The sequence below is a fragment of the Muntiacus reevesi genome, chromosome 3 (genome assembly GCF_963930625.1).
Source record: "Muntiacus reevesi chromosome 3, mMunRee1.1, whole genome shotgun sequence".
NCBI classification, from domain to species: Eukaryota; Metazoa; Chordata; class Mammalia; order Artiodactyla; family Cervidae; genus Muntiacus; species Muntiacus reevesi.
This window is the reverse complement of record NC_089251.1, coordinates 88,246,707-88,272,468: the sequence shown is the minus strand read 5'-3', so window position 1 is coordinate 88,272,468 and position 25,762 is coordinate 88,246,707. Positions and strand designations below refer to the sequence as shown.

Here is a 25,762-nt window from a genome sequence, read left to right as displayed (position 1 = left end):
GGTCTGAAGGAATAAAGTCTGGGTTTCTTACACTGGGTTCCTGGTCATACCAGCTTGCCTGCCTAAGGGTTTGGCAATAAAATAGAACAACGTCAATAATATCCTTTTTGATGCTAAGAAAAGATAAGTAAATAGGTAAACCAACTCCATTTTAAGCTTAATTCCCACATACTTGGCTCTTGCTGCCTTCTCTCTGTCTCCCAGCAGACAATACCAAATGAACCTAGAACACACAAAATTGTTTTCCTTCTTCAAAAAATATATTTAAAAAATTACAAAAGTAATTTCATGCTAGTATGGAAACACAAGCAATATAGAAGATGGATGCACAGATCAAACTCTCGGTTCCCAGGCCCACTGCTCAGGAGAATTGCAGTTAAGCACTTGGTGTATCCTCTTCTTTCCCTCCTTGCCCTGCCCTTGAAGGCAGTTGCCATGGAGATGGGGCTGAGGAGGTGGTTGATGTGACTAGGAAATTAGTTATATGTGGAAATTGAGCAAATAAGTAACCAGAGTCAAGTTTCTCACTGTTGGAGAAGGGAATTACAAATAAGGAAAGGGGAAAACTAGAGAGAAACCTGTTGGATTGGAATTAGAGGTATTAGTGTGAACTACTACTTTTAAAAGCTGTCTATCCAGAAATATAGATCAATGGAACAGAATAGAAAGCCCAGAGATAAATCCACGAACCTATGGACACCTTATCTTCAACAAAGGAGGTAAGGATATACAATGGAAAAAAGACAACCTCTTTAACAAGTGGTGCTGAGAAAACTGGTCAACCACTTGTAAAAGAATGAAACTAGAACACTTTCTAACACCATACACAAAAATAAACTCAAAATGGATTAAAGATCTAAATGTAAGACCAGAAACTATAAAACTCCTAGAGGAGAACATAGGCAAAACACTCTCCAACATAAATCACAGCAGGATCCTCTATGACCCACCTCCCAGAATATTGGAAATAAAAGCAAAAATAAACAAATGGGACCTAATGAAACTTAAAAGCTTTTGCACAACAAAGGAAACTATACACAAGGTGAAAAGACAGCCCTCAGATTGGGAGAAAATAATAGCAAATGAAGCAACAGACAAAGGATTAATCTCAAAAATATACAAGCAAAGCAACTCCTGCAGCTCAATTCCAGAAAAACAAATGACCCAATCAAAAAATGGGCCAAAGAACTAAACAGACATTTCTCCAAAGAAGACACACAGATGGCTAACAAACACATGAAAAGATGGTCAACATCACTCATTATCAGAGAAACGCAAATCAAAACCACACTGAGGTACCATTACATGCCAGTCAGGATGGCTGCTATCTAAAAGTCTACAAGCAATAAATGCTGGACAGGGTGTGGAGAAAAGGGAACCCTCTTACACTGTTGGTGGGAATGCAAACTAGTACAGCCGCTATGGAGAACAGTGTGGAGATTTCTTAAAAAACTGGAAATAGAACTGCCATATGACCCAGCAATCTCACTTCTGGGCATACACACTGAGGAAACCAGATCTGAAAGAGACACGTGCACCCCAATGTTCATCGCAGCGCTGTTTATAATAGCCAGGACATGGAAGCAACCTAGATGCCCATCAGCAGACGAATGGATAAGGAAGCTGTGGTACATATACATCACGGAATATTACTCGGCCATTAAAAAGAATTCATTTGAATCAGTTCTAATGAGATGGATGAAACTGGAGCCCATTATACAGAGTGAAGTAAGCCAGAAAGATAAAGACCAATACAGTATACTAACACATATATATGGAATTTAGAAAGATGGTAAAGATAACCCTATATGCAAAACAGAAAAAGAGACACAGATGTACAGAATAGACTTCTGGACTCTGTGGGAGAAGGTGAGGGTGGGATGTTTCGAGAGAACAGCATCGAAACATGTATATTATCTAGGGTGAAACAGATCACCAGCCCAGGTGGGATGCATGAGACAAGTGCTCGGGCCTGGTGCACTGGGAAGACCCAGAGGAGTCGGGTGGAGAGGGAGGTGGGAGGGGGGATCGGGATGGGGAATACGTGTAAATCCATGGCTAATTTATGTCAATGTATGACAAAAACCACTACAATACTGTAAAGCAATTAGCCTCCAACTAATAAAAATAAATGAAAAAAAAAAAAAAGCTGTCTATCCATCTGCATACAGAGATAGACACAGCTGTATGTTTGTGTATGCTTGTGTTTGCTTGTGTGCATGCTTACATCTATACCTTGTCTCCAAAAAGAGCCTAGAGGCAATGGCATCCCAAAAGGAATGAATATCCAAACTTGATTTCTAAACCCCATTTTCCACTAAAAGGAGAATTGATCAATTTCCGGGCAGGGCATGGAAAATTTGAGATGAGCTTGGAATGTGTTGTCTTTTTGGCACAAGTAAGTAAGTGCTGAAAGAATGGTGGAGTCATGCTAAAAGGACAGAGGAGCCAGCTTGAAGGGGCTCCCACAGGCCAAATCTGGGACAATATGAATATTAAAATAAATAGTAATATGAATTACATCTTACTGAATAAAATAGAAATTCATGAGCTCCTGCTGACATAACAAAATGAATCAGAAACTGGGGAGAAGGGAGAGCTCTTCTCCACAAGAGGCTGGTAATCATTTGGCAATTATCAGAGCGGTGGTCAATTCAGGCAGGAGTCAGTATTGAATGCTAAAGGTATCTCCTCACAAAATATTTATCAACTAAAAGGAAAAAAATGTCAATTAATGTGAAGAAGCCTGGCAGACAACACCTTGACTGGGTGACCAAAGTCCTGACACTTGTCAGGACAGGTCAACACCACATGCCTCCTGATACGAAGCACTGAGGAAAGTCCAGCATCTTCTCTGTGGAATCCCAGCCATAAGGTCAGGACCTGGGCCTGGACATGAGGAAACATTGGACTGACCCCAGTTGAGGGACATCCTACTCTCTGAAACTGTCAAAGCCATGAAGAGAGGACAAGACAAAGAAAACGCTTTAGAAAAAGGATAATGAAAATGATACATTTCATAGAGAGAAGGGGAGTGATGGAGCAAATGTGAAAATAGTTAACAAGTGGAGATCTAGGTGAAGGGGATACAGAACCTTTGTGTTACTGCTCTTGTAACTCATGTTTCCAAACGAATTTTAAAAAAGTTGTCTGTGCATTCATCAATTTTTTTTCCTGGTAAACGTATATGTGTTCATGTTTATTTGCCTACACATGTAGACATATATGGCTTTCCAGATGGTGCTGGTGGTATAAAGAGTCCGTCTGCCCGTGCAAGAGACTAAAAGAGACGTGATTTCGATCCCTGGGTCGGGAAGATTCCCTGGAGGAGGGCATGACAACCCACTCCAGTATTCTTGCCTGGGGAATCCCAAGGATGGAGGAGCCTGGCGGGCTACAGTCCATAGTGTCGCACAGTCAGACAAGACTGAAGCGACTTAGCATGCACGCATACCTGTATCCACTAACTCAGGCCCCGACTCAGATTGGTTAAATCAGAATGTGAGGGACTGATACCCCAGCAGGTACAGTTTAAAAAACTTCCCAGGTGACTCCGATATGCAGCCGAGTTGCGAGCCCGCTGCAATCCAGGCTTCAGGGGAATCACGTGTGGAGTTTGTTAAATTGAGGGTCCCGGCGCCGCTTCCCCGGGGCAGGCAGGTACGCAGGTGCGCAGGGGGATGCTGGCAGGTGCCCGGGGCCCCGCCCCCGAGGGGCCCAGGCGCCCCCGGGGAAGGCCAAGCTGCCCGCCGCCCCCGCGCTCAGCCATGGACGCCGCGCCCGAGCTCCTGAGGGTCCCGCCGGCCGAGCTGCTGGACGACGTGCTGCGGGAGCAGTTCGGGCCGCTGCCCCAGCAGGCCACCATCTGCCGGCTCAAGCGGCTGCCGTCGTCCACCCAGGACGTGCAGTTGGTACTGGAGCGGCGGCGCGTGGCCAACGCCAAAGAGCGCGAGCGGGTGAGTCAGGCCGGCCCCGCCGGCTCCCCGCGCCGGAACCCGGCCGCCTTCCTCCAGGCTCCCCCCAGACCCGCTACCACTTCAGACATTAGGGGGTCCGGGGAGCCCACCCCCGCTTTGGGGGCCCGGACCGGCTTGGACCTCCCGAGGGCCGCCCGGTTCCCCTCCACCCGCGCGGGGCTGGCGCCTCACATGGGACCCACCTGGAGCCGAGCAGGAAGCAGGTCTGGGGAGGCCGAGGGGAACCCCGGCCGCTTCAGAAACGCCTCCCGCTGGCAGATGCTTTAAACTCTCGGAGGCGGCAGGGCGCTTACATCTCCCTACCCCCTGCGCTGAGTGGGTGCTCGGGGCCCCCTTTACCCTGCGCCGAAGCCCAAATGGGGCGTGGGACAGGGGACCTAATGGAAGTTACTCTTTTGCTTACTTTCAACGAAGAATTTAAACAAAGTCTCGGTGTGCACCCAGACTCCCACTCAACTCCCAGGCCGGCGTCTGAAAGTGGCTGTTTCCCAGAGTCTGGCGGGTACGCGGTAAATCACCCACCCGGATGGTCCCGCGGGCGGAGTCGGAGCGCCATCTACCGGCATTTTTCCCCTCAGTATTTCTAACTAAACTCCGACCCCAAACTTGTCCAATTCGGTCTCCTTTCAGTCCTTTGATGTCTTTGGGTTGCCTGGCTGCAGAGAGGATCTGAGAGAGGGAAGGATCTGAGCGATGGAAGAGGGAGGGCGCACATTCTGACCTGGGACTCGAGGAGGATGCTCTTCGATGCCCTGCTGGGGGTGTTCATGCACACTCCTGGACCCTTTAGTAACGTAGCTCCAGTCAGTCAACTCGGAGCTCTGTTTGGGCTCAGGTGTGAGGAGAAAAACCTAGTGAGTGTAGAAGACTTCAGGGAAAGTTGGGAGCCTTTTATGATAACCCTGTGATCCGATGTGTTGGTGTAGTTCTCGAATAAGTTTCTGTTCCTGTATTTGGCATTTTAAGTTGGGCTTTCCCCACCAGGAAGGAATTGCTTTCTGCAGAGAATCGGTTCTGGTGTTATCCACTATTTTAAAACTAATGACCTCATTCTTCTTTATAATGATGAAATAGTACACCAGGAAGATAGAGAAATGACTAAACAGGGATTGGAAACACCCACAATGCAACTATAACGACCATAAACTGTCATTCTTGTTGTATCTTCCTGGTCTTTTTCCTACTTATATTTGTGCATATATATGTGCGTGCTAAGTCGCTTCAGTCGTGTCCAACTCTTTGTGACCCCATGTATTGAAGCCTGTCAGGCTCCTCTGTCCATGGGATTCTCCAGGCAAAAATACTGGAGTGGGTTGCATGCCCTTTTCGAGGGGATCTACCTGGTATCAAACCTGGGTCTCTTACATCTCCTGCATTGGGAGGCAGGTTCTTTACTACTATTGTCACCTGGAAGCATATATATGCATAAAAATAATTTTATAAAATTGTGATCACTTAGTATATATTTTTGTGCTTTTTTACCACTTAACATTATCAAAAGCATTTCCTCATATTCCTAAGCAGAACAGCTTTTGACTTTATAGTCCAACATATAAATCGACTGCTTATCCAGCCTCCTAGTCTTGGGCATATATGCTTTTTTTTGCAGCTTTTTACTGGTACAAAGATCTATATCCATGTCTGATAATTGCTTTCCAACAAAACATTAGAAGTGGAGTTACTGGGATATAAGCAGTCTCATGACTTTTGATACAGGTTGCCCAGTTGCTTTCTAGAAAAGTTTATTAATTAATTTGTATCCACTTTTACAGGCTATAGGATGGTTCCCTTCTTCTATCCCAATGCTCGGTATGATAATCAAAACAAAAATGTTACCAGCTTGGTACACAAAAAATGGTATCTAATTTCTGCTTTATTTTTTGTATTTTTAAGTGGAAGGTAATTGCTTTATGATGTTGTGTTGGTTTCTGCTATAAATCAATATGAATCAGCTATAAGTATACATATATCCCCTCCCTCTTGAGCCTTCCTCCCACCTATAATTTCTATTTTAGTCTGTAGTTCTTTGATTATTAAAGTTTGATATTTCATAAGTTTATTGGTTATCATATTCTGCTGTGAATGGCCTGTGTTCATTGCCCAGTTTGATGTGGGTTAGGAGGGAGCTCTCAATATAAGTGAGTGGTTTCACGGTGTAGAGCCAGTTTTCTTTGAGGGCCTGTGTCCTCTGGGGAGTAATAATCAGGATTCCAGGCCTCCGGAGCCAAGGAATTAGACCCTGAAGATTAAGAAAAAAGGGTACTTCATTCTGCCTTTCAAGTCTCACCAATATGCAGACTCTCTGGACTCTAATACTTGACTATATCGTCAACTCAGATTGGAGTGAGGTTGAAGAATGGTTGGCATAGTACTTGAATAGACAAGTGTTTGTACATTTTACTCATTATTGTCAGGGCAACTTATTGAGGACTTTCTATGTGGTGGGGGAAATGTTTCATGTGTAATTATGTTCCTTAACCAGCAGCTACACCACTACAAGGTGAGGATTTTCCACTTTGCAAATAAACCAAGGCTCGGTAATATGAAGCGTCGGACAGACTTTTGCAAAGCTAAATGGTGGAGCTGGATTTTAATCCTTAAGTGCTGACTCAGAGCTTTTAGCCACTACCCAGACTGCCTCTCCTTTGCAGTGGGGCTGCTCTCGGAGGAAGAGGCCCGTGTGGACTTCGACACCCTTTCCAGCCCACCCATGCCTGGTGCCAGGTTTGTGCAACTCCTGCTCCCCTTGCCAGGGACTGCACTGTGGAGCGGCAGTGCTTGGGCATGAGCCTGCTCGGCTTCATGGCTCAGACGGGAGCTGCGGAAACGAACCCTCACCACCACCTCCTGTAGTCTGGGGAGATGCCTTACAGATTAGCTTCCCGTGTGTCACTGAGCCTTCTTCCTTTCCAGATAAAAAATCTCAACCATGGTCTGGCCAAACTGAAGGCATTGGTGCCGTTTCTTCCCCAAAACAGGAAGCCTAGCAAAGTTGATATCCTCAGAGGCGCAACCGAATACATACAAGTTCTCACTGATGTTTTGGAAGAAGCCAAAGACTCTGAGGTAAAGGTCTTAAGAAGTTAGAACAATGACACTCACCGTTTTATTGAGCTCTTTCTAGGTGCAGGCCAACTTCTGCGTCTGTGCTAGTTGGTTTATACAATCCTCCGACCTAGTACGGATGCTGCTTTTACCGAGGAAGAAACCAAAATACAGGTAAAGGTCCCACAGCTAAGGAATGTCAGGACTGGAGTCTGAATCTAGGTCTGTGTGAGCTTTGGAGTCAAGTTCTGACCATCTGTATCCTTACCTCCTGTCACTGTCCAGAGCCTCTAGCTCTGAATTACTTAGCCTTTGATAGGATTTTGATAGTAGGGACATGAAAGGAGGGTCCCTAAAGCCACGCTGTGGCAATGCTGTTCTTCAGCAGAACACACATCAGACAGGAAGCGCAGAAAGGAAGAGGGGTGCCCCTTGGGAGAGGCCCTCCCTGGGAGTCAACCCTGCTGGAGAGCTCGTTGATCTCCTTTGATGCCAATCTCATGGGATTTTGTGACCATTCAGTGGGACTACATAGGTGAACCTGTTTTGTAAACTGGAGCACTGTAATGTCACCATGATTATTGGGACACATAGCTCAGGGGTCTCCATCAGAAGGTACAAACTGGATTCATGAGCTCATTCCAAGGAAAGGCAAATTTGGAATGCTTGAAAATGTATTCGTTATCAGAGGAGGTAAGATGTGAAGAGAGAAAAGGCCTTAGAAATGAGCCCTAAGGAACAGGAGGAAGAGGGGCTATCAGAGAGGGGCAGATGGAGAAGCTAGATGGGGCCCTACAATCAGGGAGGGGGAATCTTGGGGATCCAAGTGTGGGAAGCTGTGCGTGGAGCTATAGGTGGGGCCGGGAAGACAACCAGGAGCAGCATGTGAAGGACAGGAGTGGGCTGGAGGCCAGCCTTTGGTGGGTGATGGAATGTTATTGGTAAATATCTGAAATCCAAACAGAGGGAAGTGGCAAGCTTCAAGTCCATTCAATCTGAAAGTCTGAGACTGGAAAGAGGCTCAAAAGAATGGAAGAACAATGACAATTGTTAGATCAATGAAGGTCTTTTCTAATTAGCAATGCGATCCTGTTTAGGGACTGAAGAGGACAGATAGCAGAGAGAGGAGAAATATACTCAGGAACAGAAACAGACAAATGCTTAGTGGTACATTTTGGTTTCTTCCTCTTGTCTGCTAGTCCTATTTACGTGACAACTGGGAGGATACATTCTGCATTGGTAGGGGGGATGGGTTGTCCTGATGGACAAACTGGATGGCTGGATTGTAGAGTGGTTGCAATATTTGCACAGATGCAGATGGCTGCATTAGTTTTTCCTTGCACGTGAATCGCCTAACAGAAGTGCTTTGTTTGGTGTTACATAAAATACAGAATCTGTTCCATGCTGTAATCTTTTTTCTGTAGTTTCCAATCACACAACATTTTAAGGTTATAGCAGAACAGAAACCAGTCTGCTGAGCAATGATTTTTCTTTCCATAATAACTGCAACATTGTTCTCATCACTTAAATAAAATTTTGTAGGTTAAAACTTTGAAATATATTGGCTTAAATAGTCAAAATCTGTCCTATTATACTGTTTGACAACTAAATATGGTTTCTAGAAACGAGACCCAGATCATCAGAGCTATAGCAGCAGTACTTCTGAGCCACATACTTCCTCACCTAGACAGCTATCGAGAGACATTATACAACATGCCGGCTGTGCTGTGGGCTTGAAGAATGAGAAGGAAGGGTCCTGGGCAGATGGTGGCAGTGGTGAGTTGGCACATACTTGTCGCCAGAGGGCAGTGTCTACGATGGGAATTCTCTCCCCAACCAGCAGTCTGCTAAAGTGTTCTTGAATAGTTATGTTGATATCCAAAAACTCATAAGACATCCCTTGGGCATGAGGTATTTTCCATGTTAAAACGTGATGGAAACAAGATCATTGTGTGAAAGCACCTAGGTGGGCAGTGAGTTTGCTAGTTTGAAAGATCTATTATTATGTTCCCAAGTTCATTGGAAAGCAATTCAAGGGGAAGGCAGCTCCTCCAGAATCACCCTGTAGAGACCCAAGCTTAATTTTTTATGACCCTGATTAATATGTCAAAAGGTTTTCTGGATTCCGAGGTCTCCAGAAAAAGAAATAAGTATCTTGCCCTTCATAAAGCTGCATGGTGATCCCGTGTACACACGTGCACACTCAGAGGCACATTTGTTTTTTAAGTTGACCTTGTTGCAAGACAGTTTTCTATAATAACAAAGGAGTTTATTGAAACATTATTGCTTATTTGCCAAACTAAGGAAACTGTTGGAAGGAGCAGGCTGCTTTTCTCCAAGTCTAGGAAGTGGAGGTTTTGCTCTTGTGGCTCAGTGTTACATAGATGAAATCCCTTGTTCCATTATTGCTACTGAAACTAGAAAGGCTTGCAGAAATCTGGAACTAAGCAAGTTGCTTAGTGTGGTATAAGGAACAGCGGGGGCTATGGAGTAACAAATGATGCTTGGTTGTGGGAGCTGGTTTAGGAGAGCAGTTCTGTGGTGGCTCTGGGGACAGAATGCTGAGGTTCAAACCCTGGTTTTACCACTTGTTGGTGTGACCTTGAGTGAGTTGCTGAAGTTTTCCAACCCTCAATTTCCCCATCTGTAGAATGGGAATGATAATTGTACCTATGTAAGGTACCCACTCCAGTGTTCTTGCCTGGAGAATCCCAGGGACGGGGGAGGTGGGCTGCCGTCTAAGGGATCGCACAGAGTCGGACATGACTGAAGCAACTTAGCAGCAGCAGCAAGGTACCTGTGAGGTTCAAATGACATCATGTCAGTGGAGTTTCTAGCATAGTACCTGGCATGTCAGTGTTCACTTGGACTTCATGAAGTCGGCTTGCCTCATCGTGAGCCATCAGTATTGACGGGTGAGCAGTCAACAGTGGGCCCCAGGCATTGCCACTCTGTAACAAGTGGTCTGGGTTTCCTCACGTGGCTGTCACCAGTGCTTCACTCTGGTTTGAGGTCTGGCAGACTTTCTGCTGATTGGCTGGCCTCATTTCTGATCCGATTACTGTTTTCTAAGAATTCTACTTGTGCACATGCTCAGTCTAGATTTTCCAGTTCTGGCCACTTGAGATTTAAAACTTCCCCTCTCCCATCAACTTTTAGGAAGACAGAATCCTCTTGCTACTGTATGAGCTGATAGGGAATGACTAAGAACAAAGGAAAGAGTGAACAGAAGCTTGAACCCGACTGCCTAAGTGAATAACAGTAATGCGTCCACAAATGTGGTTTGTGTGTGTTAGGTGTTAAGGCAAGAATCCTGCTTGCATTTAATCTTCACTGGTCCTTATCAGGTAGGCATCACCGAGTCATTCTCATGGTAAGATACCTGACTGGCTGGTCCTTCCTGCTAGTCCCCTTGGGCCTGGTGTAGAGCAGGCCTATGTGCCCTGCATTGCAAGGTGAATTCTTAACTCTGGCCCACCAGGGAAATCCCATCACCATCATCCTTTGATCACTTCCTTTCTGGCAAAAGATGATCCAAACTCAAGCACCTTGTACTTTTCCAGCCCCAGCCTTGAAATCAACCTTTTATCAAGGACGTCCAGTGGGTTAGCTCGCCTCCCATCTCCTGCCATCTCTATGTCATCTCCTCCCTCTGTGGCTCCTCTCCTTGGGTTTTAGCACCTGAAGTTGGTTTGCTAGAGCTGCAAAGCACGCAGACCAAGTGGCTTAAACAGCACACATTTGTTTCTTACAGTTCTGGAGGCTGGAAGTCTTACAGTTGAGGTGTTGGTGAGCTTGTTTTCTTCCGGCCTCTCTCCTTGGCTGGAGATGGCCTTGCCTCAGTGTGGGCTTACCCCTGGTGTCTATGTGTCCAAATTTCCTCCTCTTATAAGGACACCAGTCAGATTGGATTAGGGCCCACCCTAATGGCCTCTTTTTAAGCTTAATCACCTCTTTAAAGGTCCTAAGTCCAAATACAGTCCCAGGTACTAGGGACTGGGATTTCCACATGCGTTTTGGGGGCCACGGTTCAGCCCATAACAGCACCCGTGACATGCTGCCCCTCCACAGGAAACCTCTCCAGGAGGGATAGAGATAAAGGGGCCGAGGAACAAAGCTCAGGTTGGCCTTGATTTCCCAAAGAATCCTCATCAGGGAGTATTCTGGTTTACCTGAAAGGGCAACTGTTAATACATAGGGTTTCAGGGTCCAGTCAGATACCCTAACTGAAGACATGGGGACAGTCCAGTGGCTCACTGGACTGAAATATCCATGTCTAGAGGGGCTTAGGAACTGGGAGGCAGATCTCCTCCAACTTCAGTCTGCAGAAGCAGCACCCATTTTCCCACTCTTGGAGAGGATCTCTGAGGAGTGGAATCTGGTGCTGGCAGAGATCAGCACTTGGGGAGACTTGGGGGCTGGGGTTGGAAGAAGCTGTGCAAGATGAACAACATTCTTGAGGCCAGAGCCCTAGTGAGGCACACAATCTGCTGATGGCAGGCAGGGAGGAGGCGAGCTGCTCAGGCCAGAGCAGGTTCACTTGGGACTGAATCAGCAAGTGCTCGTGTGTGTGGACGGGGCGGACATGGCCATGTGAAGCCACAGCATCTGGCCTTGGGAGGGAGAGGGATTAATGTCAAGGTCCAGGGGAGGCTTGTTTAAACTGGGCTTTCAAGGTATAGGATTTTATTGTTTGGGGATTAGACTGGGTGGCATGATGTTCACTAATGACGTTTATCTCTTCTATTTGCCGCTGTGGCTTAGGCATTTCACATCAGGCAAAGCTCTGAATGTTGCTCAGCGTTTCCTGCAATCCTGTAGAGACTGTGTCCCTGGACAAAGTCCACCCTCAGTGCTGAAGTGAGACACCAGTTGTGCTGGGGTCTGGGGGGCTCTGGAAAGGGATACATATGTGAACATAAGTGCCTGTTGTGGGATCTGGATGTGCCGCCATCCTACACATCTCAATTTTGGTCTGTCATAGGAGCAGTCCTTGGAAAGAGTTTGTGAAAGAAAGAAGCCTGGTGGGTGGTAGATTTCCTTGAACGAGCCCCCGCCCCCCACACTGCAGGTTGTGGTAATCTGTGTGTGAAATTAACCCCTGGGAACATTTCTTCTAATAGCAATTTAAGCTCTGCAATCAGATGGTCTGGCTAGTTGGGATGAATTTATTAGCATCCTGGGAGGGCCTTGAGGTGTCTATTGTTCTATCTTCCATCTCATGTTTTCCCCAGGTAGTGGTGACATGTGATAGCAAGATTCCACACAGCACCACAGCAGTGGGGATGGTGGGCAGGAGGCTCTGGGATCTTCCCCAGTGTTCACTGGTGTCCTAGTGTGCATATGCAGATGAGTTTAGTCAGCAGAATATTTTAAAAGATTGAACCTCCCTTTTGATGGGGTGGTTTGTCAGTCTCCACCCCCTCTTCCTGCATCTCCATGTAGGCATTTAAGTTTTGCAGACCAGGGGCACTGAGCTCATAAGGAAAGCTGCCCAAGTGGTTGCATTTGGCTCTGGGATGCTATTGTTTTCTAAACTTTGGAGGTTTAGGGGTTGGTAGTAGTAAAGAACCTGCCTGCCAATGCAGGAGATAGAAGAGATGTGGGTTTGATCCCTGGGATGGGAAGATACCTTGGAGGAAGGCATGGCAACCCACTCCAGTATTCTTGCCTGGAGAATCCCTTGTACAGAGGTGCCTGGTGTGCTATGGTCCATAGGGTTGCAGAGTCAGACACGACTGAAGTGACTTAGCATGCACACGTGCTCTAATGATTTGAGTGCTAGTCATTCTCTCTGGAACTTTGGTAAGGTGAGATGTAGCATGTAGGACAGTGTCCATCTAACTTTGGAGTCATGCCACCTCTGTTGGAGTGGTCCTCAGGCTTCAGCTACTGAAGAAGAGATCCAACCAGAACCTGGGAAGACTGTCTTATTTTTAAACTAATTTTTACTGGAGTATAGTTGCTTTACAACTTTGTGTTAGATGTTACTGTGTGGAGCCAGCCATACGTATCCATACATCCCTTCTGGACTTCCTTCCCATTCAGCTTACCACAGTGCATTAAGTTGAGTTCCCTGTGCTACACAGTGTCTTATTCCCAAGGAAGACTCTTAAATTTTTTTTAAAATTTTAATTGGAGGATAACTACTTTATAACACTGTGGTGGTTTTTGCCATACATAATGACATGAATCAGCCAGGGGTGCACATGTGTCCCCTGTCCTGAGCCCCCCTCCCTCACCCCTCCCCACCCCAATCCCTCTGGGTTGTCGTAGAGCACCAGCTTTAAGTGCCCTGCTTCATGCATTGAACTTGCACTGGTGATCTATTTCACATATGGTAATATACATGTTTCAATGCTATTCTCTCAAATCATCCCACCCTTGCCTTCTCCCACAGAGTCCAAAAGTCTGTTCTTTACATCTGTGTCTCTTTTACTGCCTTGCATATAGGATCATTGTTACCGTCTTTCTAAATTCCATATATATGCATTAATATGTTGTATCTTTTTTTGTTTTTCTTTCTGACTTACTTCACTCTGTATAATAGGCTTCAGTTTCATCCACCTCATTAGAACTGACTCAAATGCATTTTTTTTATAGCTGAGTAATATTCTATTGTATATATGTACCACAACTTCCTTATCCATTCATCTGCTGATGGACTTGTGGGTTGATTCCATGTCTTAGCTATTATTGCAAACAGTGCTGCAATGAACATTGGGGTATATGTGTCTTTTTCAATTCTGGTTTCCATGGAAGACTTTTAAGGCCCAATCTGATCAGGTAAGAAGAAAATATTACAGGGATGACATAGTCTCATTTCTTTATGAAAATAAGAGAGGGAGATGTCTTTTGTTGGAAATTGGATTTTTCCGTGGGGACAAAAGATTGATTCAGTCATGGCAGTGGGTTGTCTGTGTGTGTGCAGGTGAGCATGTGGACGTGAAGCCTGGTGTGTCTGAGATCTCTAGCTGCTATGTGCCTCTGAGTCTGTCAGTGAGCTTAGCATCTTCAGAGAAAGCCAGTAATTTCTGTTTCTCTGACATATCGTGGGCATGGTGGTTAAATTAATTAAGGTAATTTCTTGTCTATTCTTATGAACTTCTTGAGGGATTATTTATATGAGTTTTTTCTAATTTTTTTTTTGGCTGTGCTGGGTCTTAGTTGCGGTACGTGGGATCTTTTGTTAGCTGTGGCATGTGAACTTCTTAGTTGCAGCCAATGGGATCTAGTTCCCTGACCAGGGATCGAACCCAGCCCCCAGCATTTGGAGTGTGGATTCTTAGCCACTGCACTGCCAGGGAAATCTCATTTATATGAGTTTTATGAAAGGTCCATCTCATTGGTCCCACATGAATGTGGGAGACAATGACAAGAATTGGATGGAAGGGTCTCTCAAAGACCCTTTGCTGAGAGGGTCCTGAGAGGCAGAGCTTCTCTGACCTGCTGTGGGACCTCCCTGGGTCAGCTCTGGGTCAGCAGAAAGCCACCAAATGCTCAGCCCCTGACCACATGAGCCAGCCCCTGAGGGAGGTCAGTGGATCCTTCCACCCGCCACCTTGTCCCTGTTCTAACCCTGGGCTCTGCAGAGCACATCAGGGGTAAAACGGACTCCAGAGACATGGTGTTCATGGCAGATCTGCTAGCGGGAGGGAAAAGGGGTTAGAAATACAAATATTTTTCGGGACTCTTCAGTCCTCTTTGGCTCATTCTCTTCCTTTTTGGAAGAGTTTTCCCTCCAGGAATTGTCCTTGCGGCAGCTCTTGCCTAGAAGACAGGCCTGGGTGCCTGCCTCCCCGGGGTGCTCTGAGGTGAGAGGAACCATGGGCAGAGTCCCCCAAGCATCATGCTGCTCGGGCCAGGTGCCCAAGGGAGGAGACTTGGGGCTTAGTGGCCAAAGCCCTGCTCACTCTAGAGCTTCATTTACTGGAAGAATCATCTGTATGGTTCTCCCTCAGATATGAGACAATGAGGCTGTCTTCTGAACAAGACTGGATTCTGGTCTTGGGGTCCTGGCTGGACTTTCACTCACTGAAGTAGTATAAGTGATTAGAGCACAGTTAAGATGGGCAGAAAGGCCACTTTACTTCCTACACTGGTCTCCACTTGTTCTTGAGACCCCATTAAGACCCTTATCACTCAAGTGATGGGAAAGCTCTTTATCTTGCTCTATGAAGGTCTATCTTCTTTGAGTAAATGCAGAATCAGTTCAGTGTTCGGAATGTCCCCTTTGGGAACTCCTGTGCCTCTTAGGCCGTCTCCCTCCTCCCTGTCCTTCGGTATAGTGAGGAGTGTGTACCGCGTGGAGCTGCAGTGGGAGCGCTCGTGTGTGTCTCTCCACCTCTGACCCATCTAATCCTCTGGCCCTGGTCTTGGGTGTAGTTGGGCTGACATTGGCTGTGGGTGTCCATGGCCCCCCTGTGGCTTCTTTTCTCTAAGCCACGCCATTCAGAACCCAGGCCTCTTTTCGTCCTCCTGGCCTTCCTACTCCCAGACGGGCTATGTGGCTGCCCTCAGGTCTGTGATCCTGAAGATGCCCCTCAGCCAGTCCTCACCCACTCCTCTGAGAGGCTGTATCCTGAGAAGTGGGTACAGATCCTTGCTTTCTTCAGACTCTACTTTGCCTCTGGAACCGTCACCCATCCCTGGGTCAAAGCCCAGGATGGCATAGTACAGGGGCCCTTCCCGGGGATCAGGCAGCTTCCACATGCTGACCCATCCCTCCTGTTTCAGTTTCATCTCCATTTTCGGTTGTAGGAAGTCTTCCCACATCATATCTTGCCTCCTCTCTGCTCTGTGACTGCTGGGTGAGCAGCCATCTGAGCTCTGCCCACCAGACCTGTCCCCTTGAACAAAGTTGGCCTCTTCCCAACAAGAGCCTTGCTTTTCAGACTATTGTGAAGCTTGGAACTGAACTCTAAGAAGCTCAGTGAGTGAGGACTTCTGGTCTGGTGTCTCTTTACTTCTCCCCTCCTCATCACCCCAATCCCCTGTCTCGACTCAGTGGGGGAAGGAAAAGTACATCAGATAATGTGTCAGATTATAGAGCAACACAACCAACAGCAGGAGGATACCTGCCTTGTTAAAGTTGCTGATCGGCAGGCTGGGTTTTATTCCTCAGACCACCCTCTTCTTGGACCTTCCAACTCCTTAACTTAGATGGGCCCAACATTTTTAAGTGAACTGTGACAATAAACATCAATAAACTTCACGTTTTTGTATTCCAATACTTAAAATGTTACATTCCTGGAATTTTCCAGCTAACTTAAAGAAACTAAGACAATAATCTATAATATGCTGAACTGTAGGCTGATAAAATGAAATTATCCTTTAACCCTCTAGGTGAACACAGTAATCCATGAATTTGTCTTCTAGGTTTAGAACATTCTGGTTGTGTAAAAAGTTAAAAGTTTTAAAAATTTCTAAAGCTAAATTTGAACTCAAGAAAGTTGATGACATGTATCATGGAAAGACTTGGTCAAGATCAGAAAAAATTGATACTTATTTTGTGCCACACACTATTCCTGGCAGTTTATACCTAATAATCTGTTTAATTTTCATAACCACCCTGTGAGGTACAAACAGCCATGTCCATTTTATATGTCATGAAACTAAGAAATGAAGTTAAGTCACCCTATATCCAGTGAGGGGACAAAGGGTTGGGGTTGTGAGATGTGGGAAATAGTCTTAAACCTTTTAATGGGCTTTCATTCTAACAAAGATCATCCTTTAATTGTAAATAAGTGGGCTAGGAAGTAGATAATTGTAAATAAGTGGGCTAGGAAGTAGATAAATGCTTTTTTAGAGCTAAATTAAAGTATTTTATTATAGTATTTCATACTAATATAATCTTGGGTTTCAGTTTCTGAACTGACGGACCACAATTTGAGTGTCTTTATTTTTTTAACTCATGGATGTAAGTTGAGACTTCAGAAATTGAGAAGACCAAGGTTATCTTACTATCTTAAGCCACAGATAGAAGTATACTATTGATACTCTGCTTGCAAAATTTTCCCTATGAATTAATAAATTATCATAAGGTGTATAACGTTGTATACATTTTTTACTATTCTATCATTGACATGTTAGAGGTTACCATGAAGTCTTTATAACAAGTTTTAATGGTCCATTAAATTATCCATGGGATAATTTTCTAATTGTTGGACATTTGTTTTTGTTTTTTTGTTCTCAACCTAATGTGTTTAGTTGTTTTTGTATTTTGTTTTGTTTTTAGGATAGATTCCCCATAGAACTGAGTCACAGGTAGGTATAATCTTGCCAATTAATAATATCACCAGCTTATAAAAGTGCTGAGTCTGTAATATCCTTGCCAACAATGAGATTGATTAAAATGATAGAATTTTAATGCGCAAAAAATGCGATCTTTAAATTTAAACATCTTTGATGACTAATTAATTTTCATCTTCTTATTTGTCTCTGAACTGTTTCTATCTTTTGACCATTTACAATGAGCTCTCTTCTGTTTCAGGTTCCCTCAAGTATGAGAAGTGAAAAGGCTGGCCCAGGGCTACCTTCTACAGACGAATAAATGCAGTCGTAAAAGTTTTAGAGTCTCTTTTTCTTAAAAAATTGTCATAATTCAAAGAGCAGCAATTACCCTTTAAATGTCCTTGACTGTCACAGAGATACTTGACTCTCCTTTCTCAGTTCCCTTCCCCCAGCTAAGGCTGTATGGCCCCTCTGTGCAGGTTAGACACACAAGCGCCTGTAACACAGAGGCAGACTTCGTAGCGACTGTTCAGAGACCTAGCGCGCAATGAATGGGTCTCTTCTCCACACTTCCCTAAAGATAGCTTGTTCTCATGATGATTCTGCAGATGGGCACGGTGATCCTGCTTTACAGATGGGGAAACTGAGGCACAAAAAGTGGACAGTCCATGAAGGCTGCCATAACACACACCACAGGCTGGGTGGCTTAGTGGGAATTTATTTCTCACACTTCCGGGACCTGGGAAGACCAAGATCAAAGCCTAAAGGGTTTAGTTTGCTTTCCCTGGCTTGCTGACAGTTGCTTTCTCTCTGTGTCCTCACGAGGTGGAGAGGGCACTCAGGCTCTGGTCTCTTTTCCTCTCATGAGAACACCAATTCTATCAGATTAAGGCCCCACCCTTTTTTTTTTTTACAAAATTTATTTTTAATTGGAGGATAGTTGCTTTGCAATGAAGGCCCCACCCTTACAACTTCATTTAACCTTAATGATCTCCTAAAAGCCCTGTCTCTGAGTACAGTCACAGTGAAGAGGATGAATTTTGGTCATCCTTCCATGACATGCTTTCTGGAGTGAAGAACACTCCCAGAGGAAAGAAGTGTTAGGGAGTGTTGTCTTAGAGGAGTATACATCAGGTGTAGCTAGATGGCAATCATTTTCAGAGTGCAATTAAGCAAGAAAGAAGAGGAGAACAAGTATCTATAAGTTGAACGGGTGGAGAGAATAAGGGCTGGATAAGGGCTAACATGGGCTTCCCTGCTGGCTCAGCAGTCTTGAAAATTTTAGAGAAGAATCTGCTGGCAATGAGGGAGACCTGGGTTTGATCACTGGGTTGGGAAGATCCCCTGGAGAAGGGAAAGGCTACCCACTCCAGTATTCTGGCTTGGAGCATTCCATGGACTGTATGGGGTCGCAAAGAGTCGGACACGACTGAACGACTTTCACTTTCAAGGACTAACATAATGGGGTGCCTCAACTAGTTGCTGCTACATAATCCTGTCTCTTGGCCTCTGCTGAGATGGTTAAGTCTATGAGTTGCATCCACAAGCTCTTAATCAAACAATCGTTCACCTTCACCCTTAGGACTCTCTTCAGAGCAAGCTTTCTCACTTTTTGTAGTATAGAGACGCTGAGTATTTTCTAAGTTTCTAAAGTCTGGTTCCTTTTTGTTTAACAATTCTTCCTTTAATTCATCTCTTACCTCTTGAGTTTTACTATAAGCAGTAAGAAGGATCCAGGTTGCACCTTCAATGCTTTGCCTATAAGTCTCCTCTGCTATGTATCTAAGGTCATTATTTGCAAGTTCTACCTTTGACAAACACTAGAATAAAATTTAGCCAAGTTGTTTGCACTTTATAGTAAGAATGGTCTTTCCTCTGGAGTCTGGGGCCTCTCCACACCAATCATATATGGTTCCACTTCTCTCTGTGTGGTTCTCCCCTTGTGTGGATGGGTTTACGGTTGCTGGTGGCCTTGTTTTAATCTATAATAATGAAACTGAGCGGGACCCTGTGGACCACTTGGGCATGGTAGCCTTCTGTGTCCCCTGTTTCTTGTAGGGAACAGACTCCAGCCTCCTGGACCTTCCCTGACTTCCTAGGACAGATTCAGACAGTTGGTGACTGGGGAAGGGAGGGGATGAAGGGACAAAGGAGGAACAGTCAAGAAACTATACTGCAAACTTGGGGCAGGGTCCTGGTTCTACCTCAAGGGATACACACAGCAGTATCTTTAAGCTCTTTATAGAACTAAAACCCAACAAATGGAAAATGTTAGCATTCTTCATTCCCATCCCAAAGAAAGGCAATGCCAAAGAATTTTCAAACTACTGCATATTTGTGCTCATTTCACATGCTAGCAAGGCCATACTCAAAATCCTTCAAACTAGGCTTCCACAGTGTATGAACCAAGAACTTCTAGATATCTAAGCTGGATTTAGAAAAGGCAGAGGATTCAGAGATCAAACTGCCAAAATCTGCTGGAACATCAAAATGCAAAGGAATTTCAGAAAAACATCTGCTTCATTGACTATTCAAAAGTCTTTGTGTGGATCACAACAAACTGTGGAAAATTCTTTAAGAGTTGGGAATACCAGACCACCTTACCTGCCTCCTGAGAAACCTGTATGCAGGTCAAGAAGCAACAGCTAGAACCAGACATGGAACAATGGACTAGTTGCAAATTGGGAAAGGAGTACATCAAGGTTGTCTATTGTTACCCTGCTTATTTAACTTACATGCAGAGTACATCATGCAAAGTGCCAGGCTGGAAGAATCACAAGCTGGAATCAAGATTGCCAAGAGAAGTATCAACAACCTCAGATATGCAGATACCACTCTAATGGTAGACAGCAAAGATAAACTAAAGAGCCTATTGATGAGGGTGAAAGAGGAGAGTGAAAAAGATGGCCTAAAACTCAACATTCAAAAAATGAAGATCATGGCTTCCGGTTCCATCACTTCATGGCAAATAGAGAAAAAGTGGAAACAGTGACAGATTTTATTTTCTTAGGCTCCAAAATCATTGTGGATGGTTACTGCAGCCAAGCACAAGCTGGAATCAAGATTACTGGGAGAAATATCAATAACCTCAGATATTCGGATGACACCACCCTTATGGCAGAAAGTGAAGAGGAACTAAAAACCCTCTTGATGAAAGTGAAAGAGGAGAGTGAAAAGGTTGACTTAAAGCTCAACATTCAGAAAACTAAGATCACGGCATCTGGTCCCATCCCTTCATGGGAAATAGATAGGAAAAAAGTGGAAACAGTGTCAGACTTTATTTTTCGGGGCTTGAAAATCACTGCAGATGGTGATTGCAGCCATGAAATTAAAAGACGCTTACTCCTTGGAGGGAAAGTTATGACCAATCTAGATAGCATATTAAAAAGCAGAGACATAACTTTGCCAACAAAGGTCTGTCTGGTCAAGGCTATGGTTTTTCCAGTGGTCATGTGTGAATGTGAGAGTTGGACTGTGAAGAAAGCTGAGCACCGAAAAATTGATGCTTTTGAACTGTGGTGTTGGAGAAGACTCTTGAGAGTCCTTTGGACTGCAAGGAGATCCAACCAGTCCATCCTAAAGGAGATCAGTGCTGGGTGTTCATTGGAAGGACTGATGCTGAAGCTGAAGCTCCAATACTTTGGCCACCTCATGCAAAGAGTTGACTCATTGGAAAAGACCCTGATGCTGGGAGGGATTGGGGGCAGGAGGAGAAGGGGACGACAGAGGATGAGATGGCTGGATGGCATCGCCGACTCAATGGACGAGTTTGAGTAAACTCCGGCAGTTGGTGATGGACAGGGAGGCCTGGTGTGCTGCGATTCATGGGGTTGCAGAGAGTCGGACACGACTGAGCGACTGAACTGAACTGCAGCCACAAAATTAAAAGATGCTTGCTCCTTGGAAGAAAAGATATGATAAATCTAGACAGTGTGTTAAAAAACAGAGACATCATTTTGCCTGCAAAGGTCTGTCTAGTCAAAGCTATGATTTCTCCAATAGTCATATATGGATGGGCCTCCCAGGTGGCACATGCAGGAGACACAAGAGACATGGGTTCGATCCGTGGTTTGGGAAGATCCCCTGGAGAAGGGCATGGCAACCCACTCCAGAATTCTTGCCTGGAGAATCCCATGGATAAAGGAGCCTGGCGTGCTTCAGTCCATAGTGTCACAAAGAGTCAGACACAACTGAAAAGACTTAGGACACATGCATTGCACACATGTACAGATGTGAGAGTTGGACCACAAAGAAGGCTGAATACCGAAGAATTAATGCTTTAGAATTACAGTGCTGGAGAAGACTCTTGAGGGTCCCTTGGCTAGCAAGGTGGTCAAACCAGTCAATCCTAAAGAAAATCAACCCTGAATATTCTTTGGAAGGACTGATGCTGAAGCTCCAATAATTTGGCCACCTGATGTGAAGAGCCAGCTCACTGGAGAAGACCCTGATGCTGGGAAAGAATGAAGGTATGAGGAGAAGGGGATGACAGAGGATGAGATGGTTGGGTGGCATCACCGACTCAATGGACGTGAGTTTGAGCAAGCTCCAGGAGATTGTGAAGGACAGAAAAGCCTGGCGTGCTGCAGTCCATGGAGTCACAAATAGTTGAGCATGACTTAGCAACTGAGCAACACAGCATTCTTCGTACCAGAGAAGACCACCCGAGGCCAGGTTGAAGGAACTAGAGAAACTCATCAAGATTACCTGAGACCAGATTAGAGAAGAACGGGCCCTGCACACATCTTAATCTGTCAGCAACCCTACCTTTGAACTATTGCTGTAAAACTCCTCGCTAAATCCTCCTGGATTGGGACACACAATTTTGGAGGAGCAGGAGCTGACTGTGTCACCCTTTGCCTTGTGAAGCAACAAAGCTATTATTTTCTGCTTCATGCAAAACTCTGTCTCCAAGATTTGATTTGACACTGACGCATAGAGGCAGAGGTTTGAGCATCAGTAATAAGACTGTAAGCACTTTCACTTGTTGTCCCATTGGTCTCCATGACAACCCTGGGTGGTTGAAGACTTCATCTTCTGGGGCTGCTGTGACAAAGTACTGCAGACTGGGGGGCTTGAACCACAGAAATTCATCTGAGATCAAGAGATGGAGGTGTCAGCAGAGTTGTTTTCTGGATGCCTCTCTTCTTGACTGTAGACGACTGTCTTCTCCCTGTGTTAGTCTGTATGCACATTTCCTCTTCTTAAAAAGGCAGTATCCTATTGGATTAGGACTCACTCCTGTGGCTCAGCTGGTAAAGAATCTACCTGCAATGCAGGAGACCTGGGTTCGATCCCTGGGTTGGGAAGATTCCCTGGAGAAGGGAAGGGCTACCCACTCCAACATTCTAACCTGGAGAACTCCATGGACTCTATAGTCCATGGGGCCGCAAAGAGTCAGACATGACTGAGTGACTCTCACTTTCATACAACCTAGTTTTATATCTTAGTTATTTCATTAATTTATCTCATTGTCTCTTTGAAGACCCTAACACCAAAAACAGTCACATTCTGAGGTACTAAGGCTTAGCATTTTAACACAGGAATTTGGGGGCACGAGTCAGTCCATACAAGAGGGCAAGTGCTGTTACCCTCAGTTCATAGCTTGGCCCTAGGATCAGAGTCTTACCTGAGGTCACACAGTCCATGGGACCAGGATTGGCATCCCAGGCCCTGCACCCCCAGTTTCATTCTCTTTACACAGCAGGCTTCAGCCACAGGGTTGGCTGAACTTACTCTTGTGGGGAGCATGTTGTCTTCAAGAGATCTAGACTTAGAATTTACCATTCCTCCAACTAATAAAATAATATTTAAAAATAATATTTAAAAAAAATAAAAATAAAAATAAAATACAACTTAAATATGTTTGAACTAAAAAAAAAAAAAAAAAAAAGAATTTACCATTGATCTTGCTTTGAAAGCACCGTCTTCCCTGCTCTCTTCTATCTTAAATTCAATTTCTCTAAAAGTAGGCCATAATTTATAGTTTATTTGGGAGGCAACTCTAGGAGACACCAGTCAAGGAGTGGGAAAATTATATAGAGAAGAAAAGCCAGACTATAAAAGCTGCATGCTGAGCAGTGAGGCTGTGGGCATGACTGAGTGAGGGGCTCAGTCACGCTGGGAGACTGCACAGCGTGCCTCAGAGGGGTCCTCCCCACACTTCCGGAGCAGGGAGTCAGCCTCTTCATCAGCTAAATCCTGATGGTTACTGGTTGATGGCCGATGCTCTGGGGTGTCAATTCCTCCAGCACCCCCAGCATGCTCTGGAGAAGGCCACTGATAGAATGCCTAAAGTGCTAAAGAGAGTGCTAAAGTCCTGGATTAGTTATAGATTGCTGAGCAACCAAGTACCCTAAACTTTGCAACTTAAAATAACACATTTATTATAACAGTTTCTGTGGGTCAGAAGTTGTGCTTGGGCGTGGCTTAGCTGGGCCCTCTGTTTCAAGGTTTCTCTCAGGCAGAAATAAAGGTGTCAATCTGGGCTGGGGTCTCAGCTGAAGGCGTGGCTGGGGAAGGGCCTATTTTCAAGGTGATGTGACTATCAACAGAATTCATCTCCTCTAGAATGTTTGGGTTCATGGCCTCAGTTTCTAGCTTTTTTTTTCTTTTTTTGCTAGATATCACCCTCGGTTCCTTACCATGTAGGTCTGTTAGACACGGCAGGTGTCTGTACACTGCTATCCACTCTCTTTACAAGTTACTGCTGGCTAGAAACATTTTCATCAAGAGGCTTGAAGATTAGAAATAATTTTATTGCATATCAGTTAGAAAGTCTAATTTTATCTGGCTACCGGAGGCTATCCAAATGTAATTTTCTGGGTTTGACATGGAGTCTCCTATACTTTTCTGTTCCTTATTAAGAGCCAGGCATCTTGAGCTTTCTGCAAGTGAGAACTTGGAATTTTGATGATACTTGATGGAGCCAAGTAGTTCTGATTTCCTTTGTTGGATTTCAAAGTGAATTTGGAATTGAGTGAGAACTTCTGGAACTTCAACTAACATTTCCATATAGGCTATTAATATGGAAATTAATACAATGAAGTCTTGTTTGAAGTCTGACATTTGAACTAGCACTCATCATATTCAGATGCCATCTGGGAGAAATTGGAGGGTTTTTTTGTTTTAAGATTCTCATGGCTAGAAGAGCAGAATCAAAGCAGAATCTTTTTTTTTTTTTTGGTGGGTGGAAGGAGAGTGAATCAGCCTTGTGGACTTTATCAGTATCTTATACTAGTTCTGCTTTTTAAAGTCAAATTTTTGCCCCCTCTGAGAGTGCATGTGCAGGATAGAAGTTAGGGCTCCGCTCTAGAGCCATGTTGCTGAATTTGCATCCTGTTTTGGCCATCCACTAGCTATGAAACCTTGAGAGAGTTACCTAACCTCTCTGAGCTTCAATTTCTTCATCTACTAAAGAGGGTAACACTATTTCCACCCTTGCAGGATTCTTGTGGGAATTAAATGAGTCAAAAATGCATGTAAAGCCTCTCAGAACAATGGCAGGAGCCAAAAAGAGTTTGCTATTATTAGTTTGAGAAAGCTTACTAACACACCAGGAAGAGAAATTTTTGAGTGATGGCAATGATCAAGGGGATTTATGAAACCTGCTATTTCTGGGCTAAACAAAAATTCTCTATTCCCTTTTTGGGCTCTATTTCAGAAAAGAGCCTACTGTACCTGTGATTCCAGGGCTCCAGAGAAGGCATTTTCAACTTCCCAGATATTATTGCTCAGCACCAATAGTGCACAGTTGCCTGAAGTGTCTCAATAAACATATTGTTTCCTGGATCTGGCCAGAAAGACCTCAGGTCCTGGTGGCTGAGCTGCTTGTAATTCTAGCAGGTTTTGATGGGAGAATGGAATAGGAAGAGAGCTTGTGACTCAGTGATTCTGAAGATGAAGTGGGAATAGATGAGAAGCTCTGAGTGGGGAAGAAGTAGAGACCAGGGGCTGGAGAGGTTGGATGAGCTGAACAGAAAGACAAAATTTACTCTGTTGTCTGAAATGCAATGCCTGCCAGGTGTCCTTGGGTTGTTATGTGGACATTTTCTCCTTTTCTATCTATGTCAGTAGCAGCTGATGTCGTGACATTTCTTATACGTTAGTCTTCAAAGAATCACTAGGAAGAGACTACATGCTCCCGTGGGCTTCCCTGGCAGCTCAGCTGGTAAAGAATCTGCCTGCAATGCAGGAGGCCTGGGTTCTATCCCTGGGTTAGGAAGATCTCCTGAAGAAGGGAAAGGCTATCCAGTCCAGTATTCTGGCCTGGAGGATTCCATGGACTGTATAGCCCATGGGGTCGCAAAGAGTCGATATGACTGAGCGACTTTCACTTTTACTTTCCCAGTGCAGGGGGCATGAGTTCCATCTCTGGTTGGGAAACAAAGATCCATGCCGCATGGTGCAGCTTACACACACACACACACACACACACACACACACACACACACACGCAGGATGGGGAGGAAACATTGCTATGCAGATTAACTGGGTGCATTTATCAA

The 25,762-nt window shown here is 44.9% G+C and overlaps 1 protein-coding gene across 1 annotated transcript; it reads left to right on the top strand.

Annotated features, from left to right (window-relative positions):
- Positions 1–3,680: 3,680 nt before the first annotated feature.
- FIGLA (folliculogenesis specific bHLH transcription factor) lies at positions 3,681–17,537 on the top strand. Its single transcript, XM_065927404.1, has 4 exons — positions 3,681–3,956; positions 6,891–7,043; positions 8,645–8,798; positions 17,515–17,537. Exons 1-4 carry the CDS (start codon positions 3,681–3,683, stop codon positions 17,535–17,537), a joined length of 606 nt encoding a protein of 201 aa, XP_065783476.1.
- Positions 17,538–25,762: the final 8,225 nt, after the last annotated feature.

Excerpts from the sequence above, each read along its gene's own strand:
- FIGLA (XM_065927404.1), top strand. The coding sequence starts at position 3,681 with ATGCTGGCAGGTGCCCGGGGCCCCGCCCCCGAGGGGCCCAGGCGCCCC. Across the intron at positions 3,957-6,890 it reads ACGCCAAAGAGCGCGAGCGG|ATAAAAAATCTCAACCATGG; the intron begins GTGAGTCAGGCC and ends CTTCCTTTCCAG. Across the intron at positions 7,044-8,644 it reads AAGAAGCCAAAGACTCTGAG|AAACGAGACCCAGATCATCA; the intron begins GTAAAGGTCTTA and ends TATGGTTTCTAG.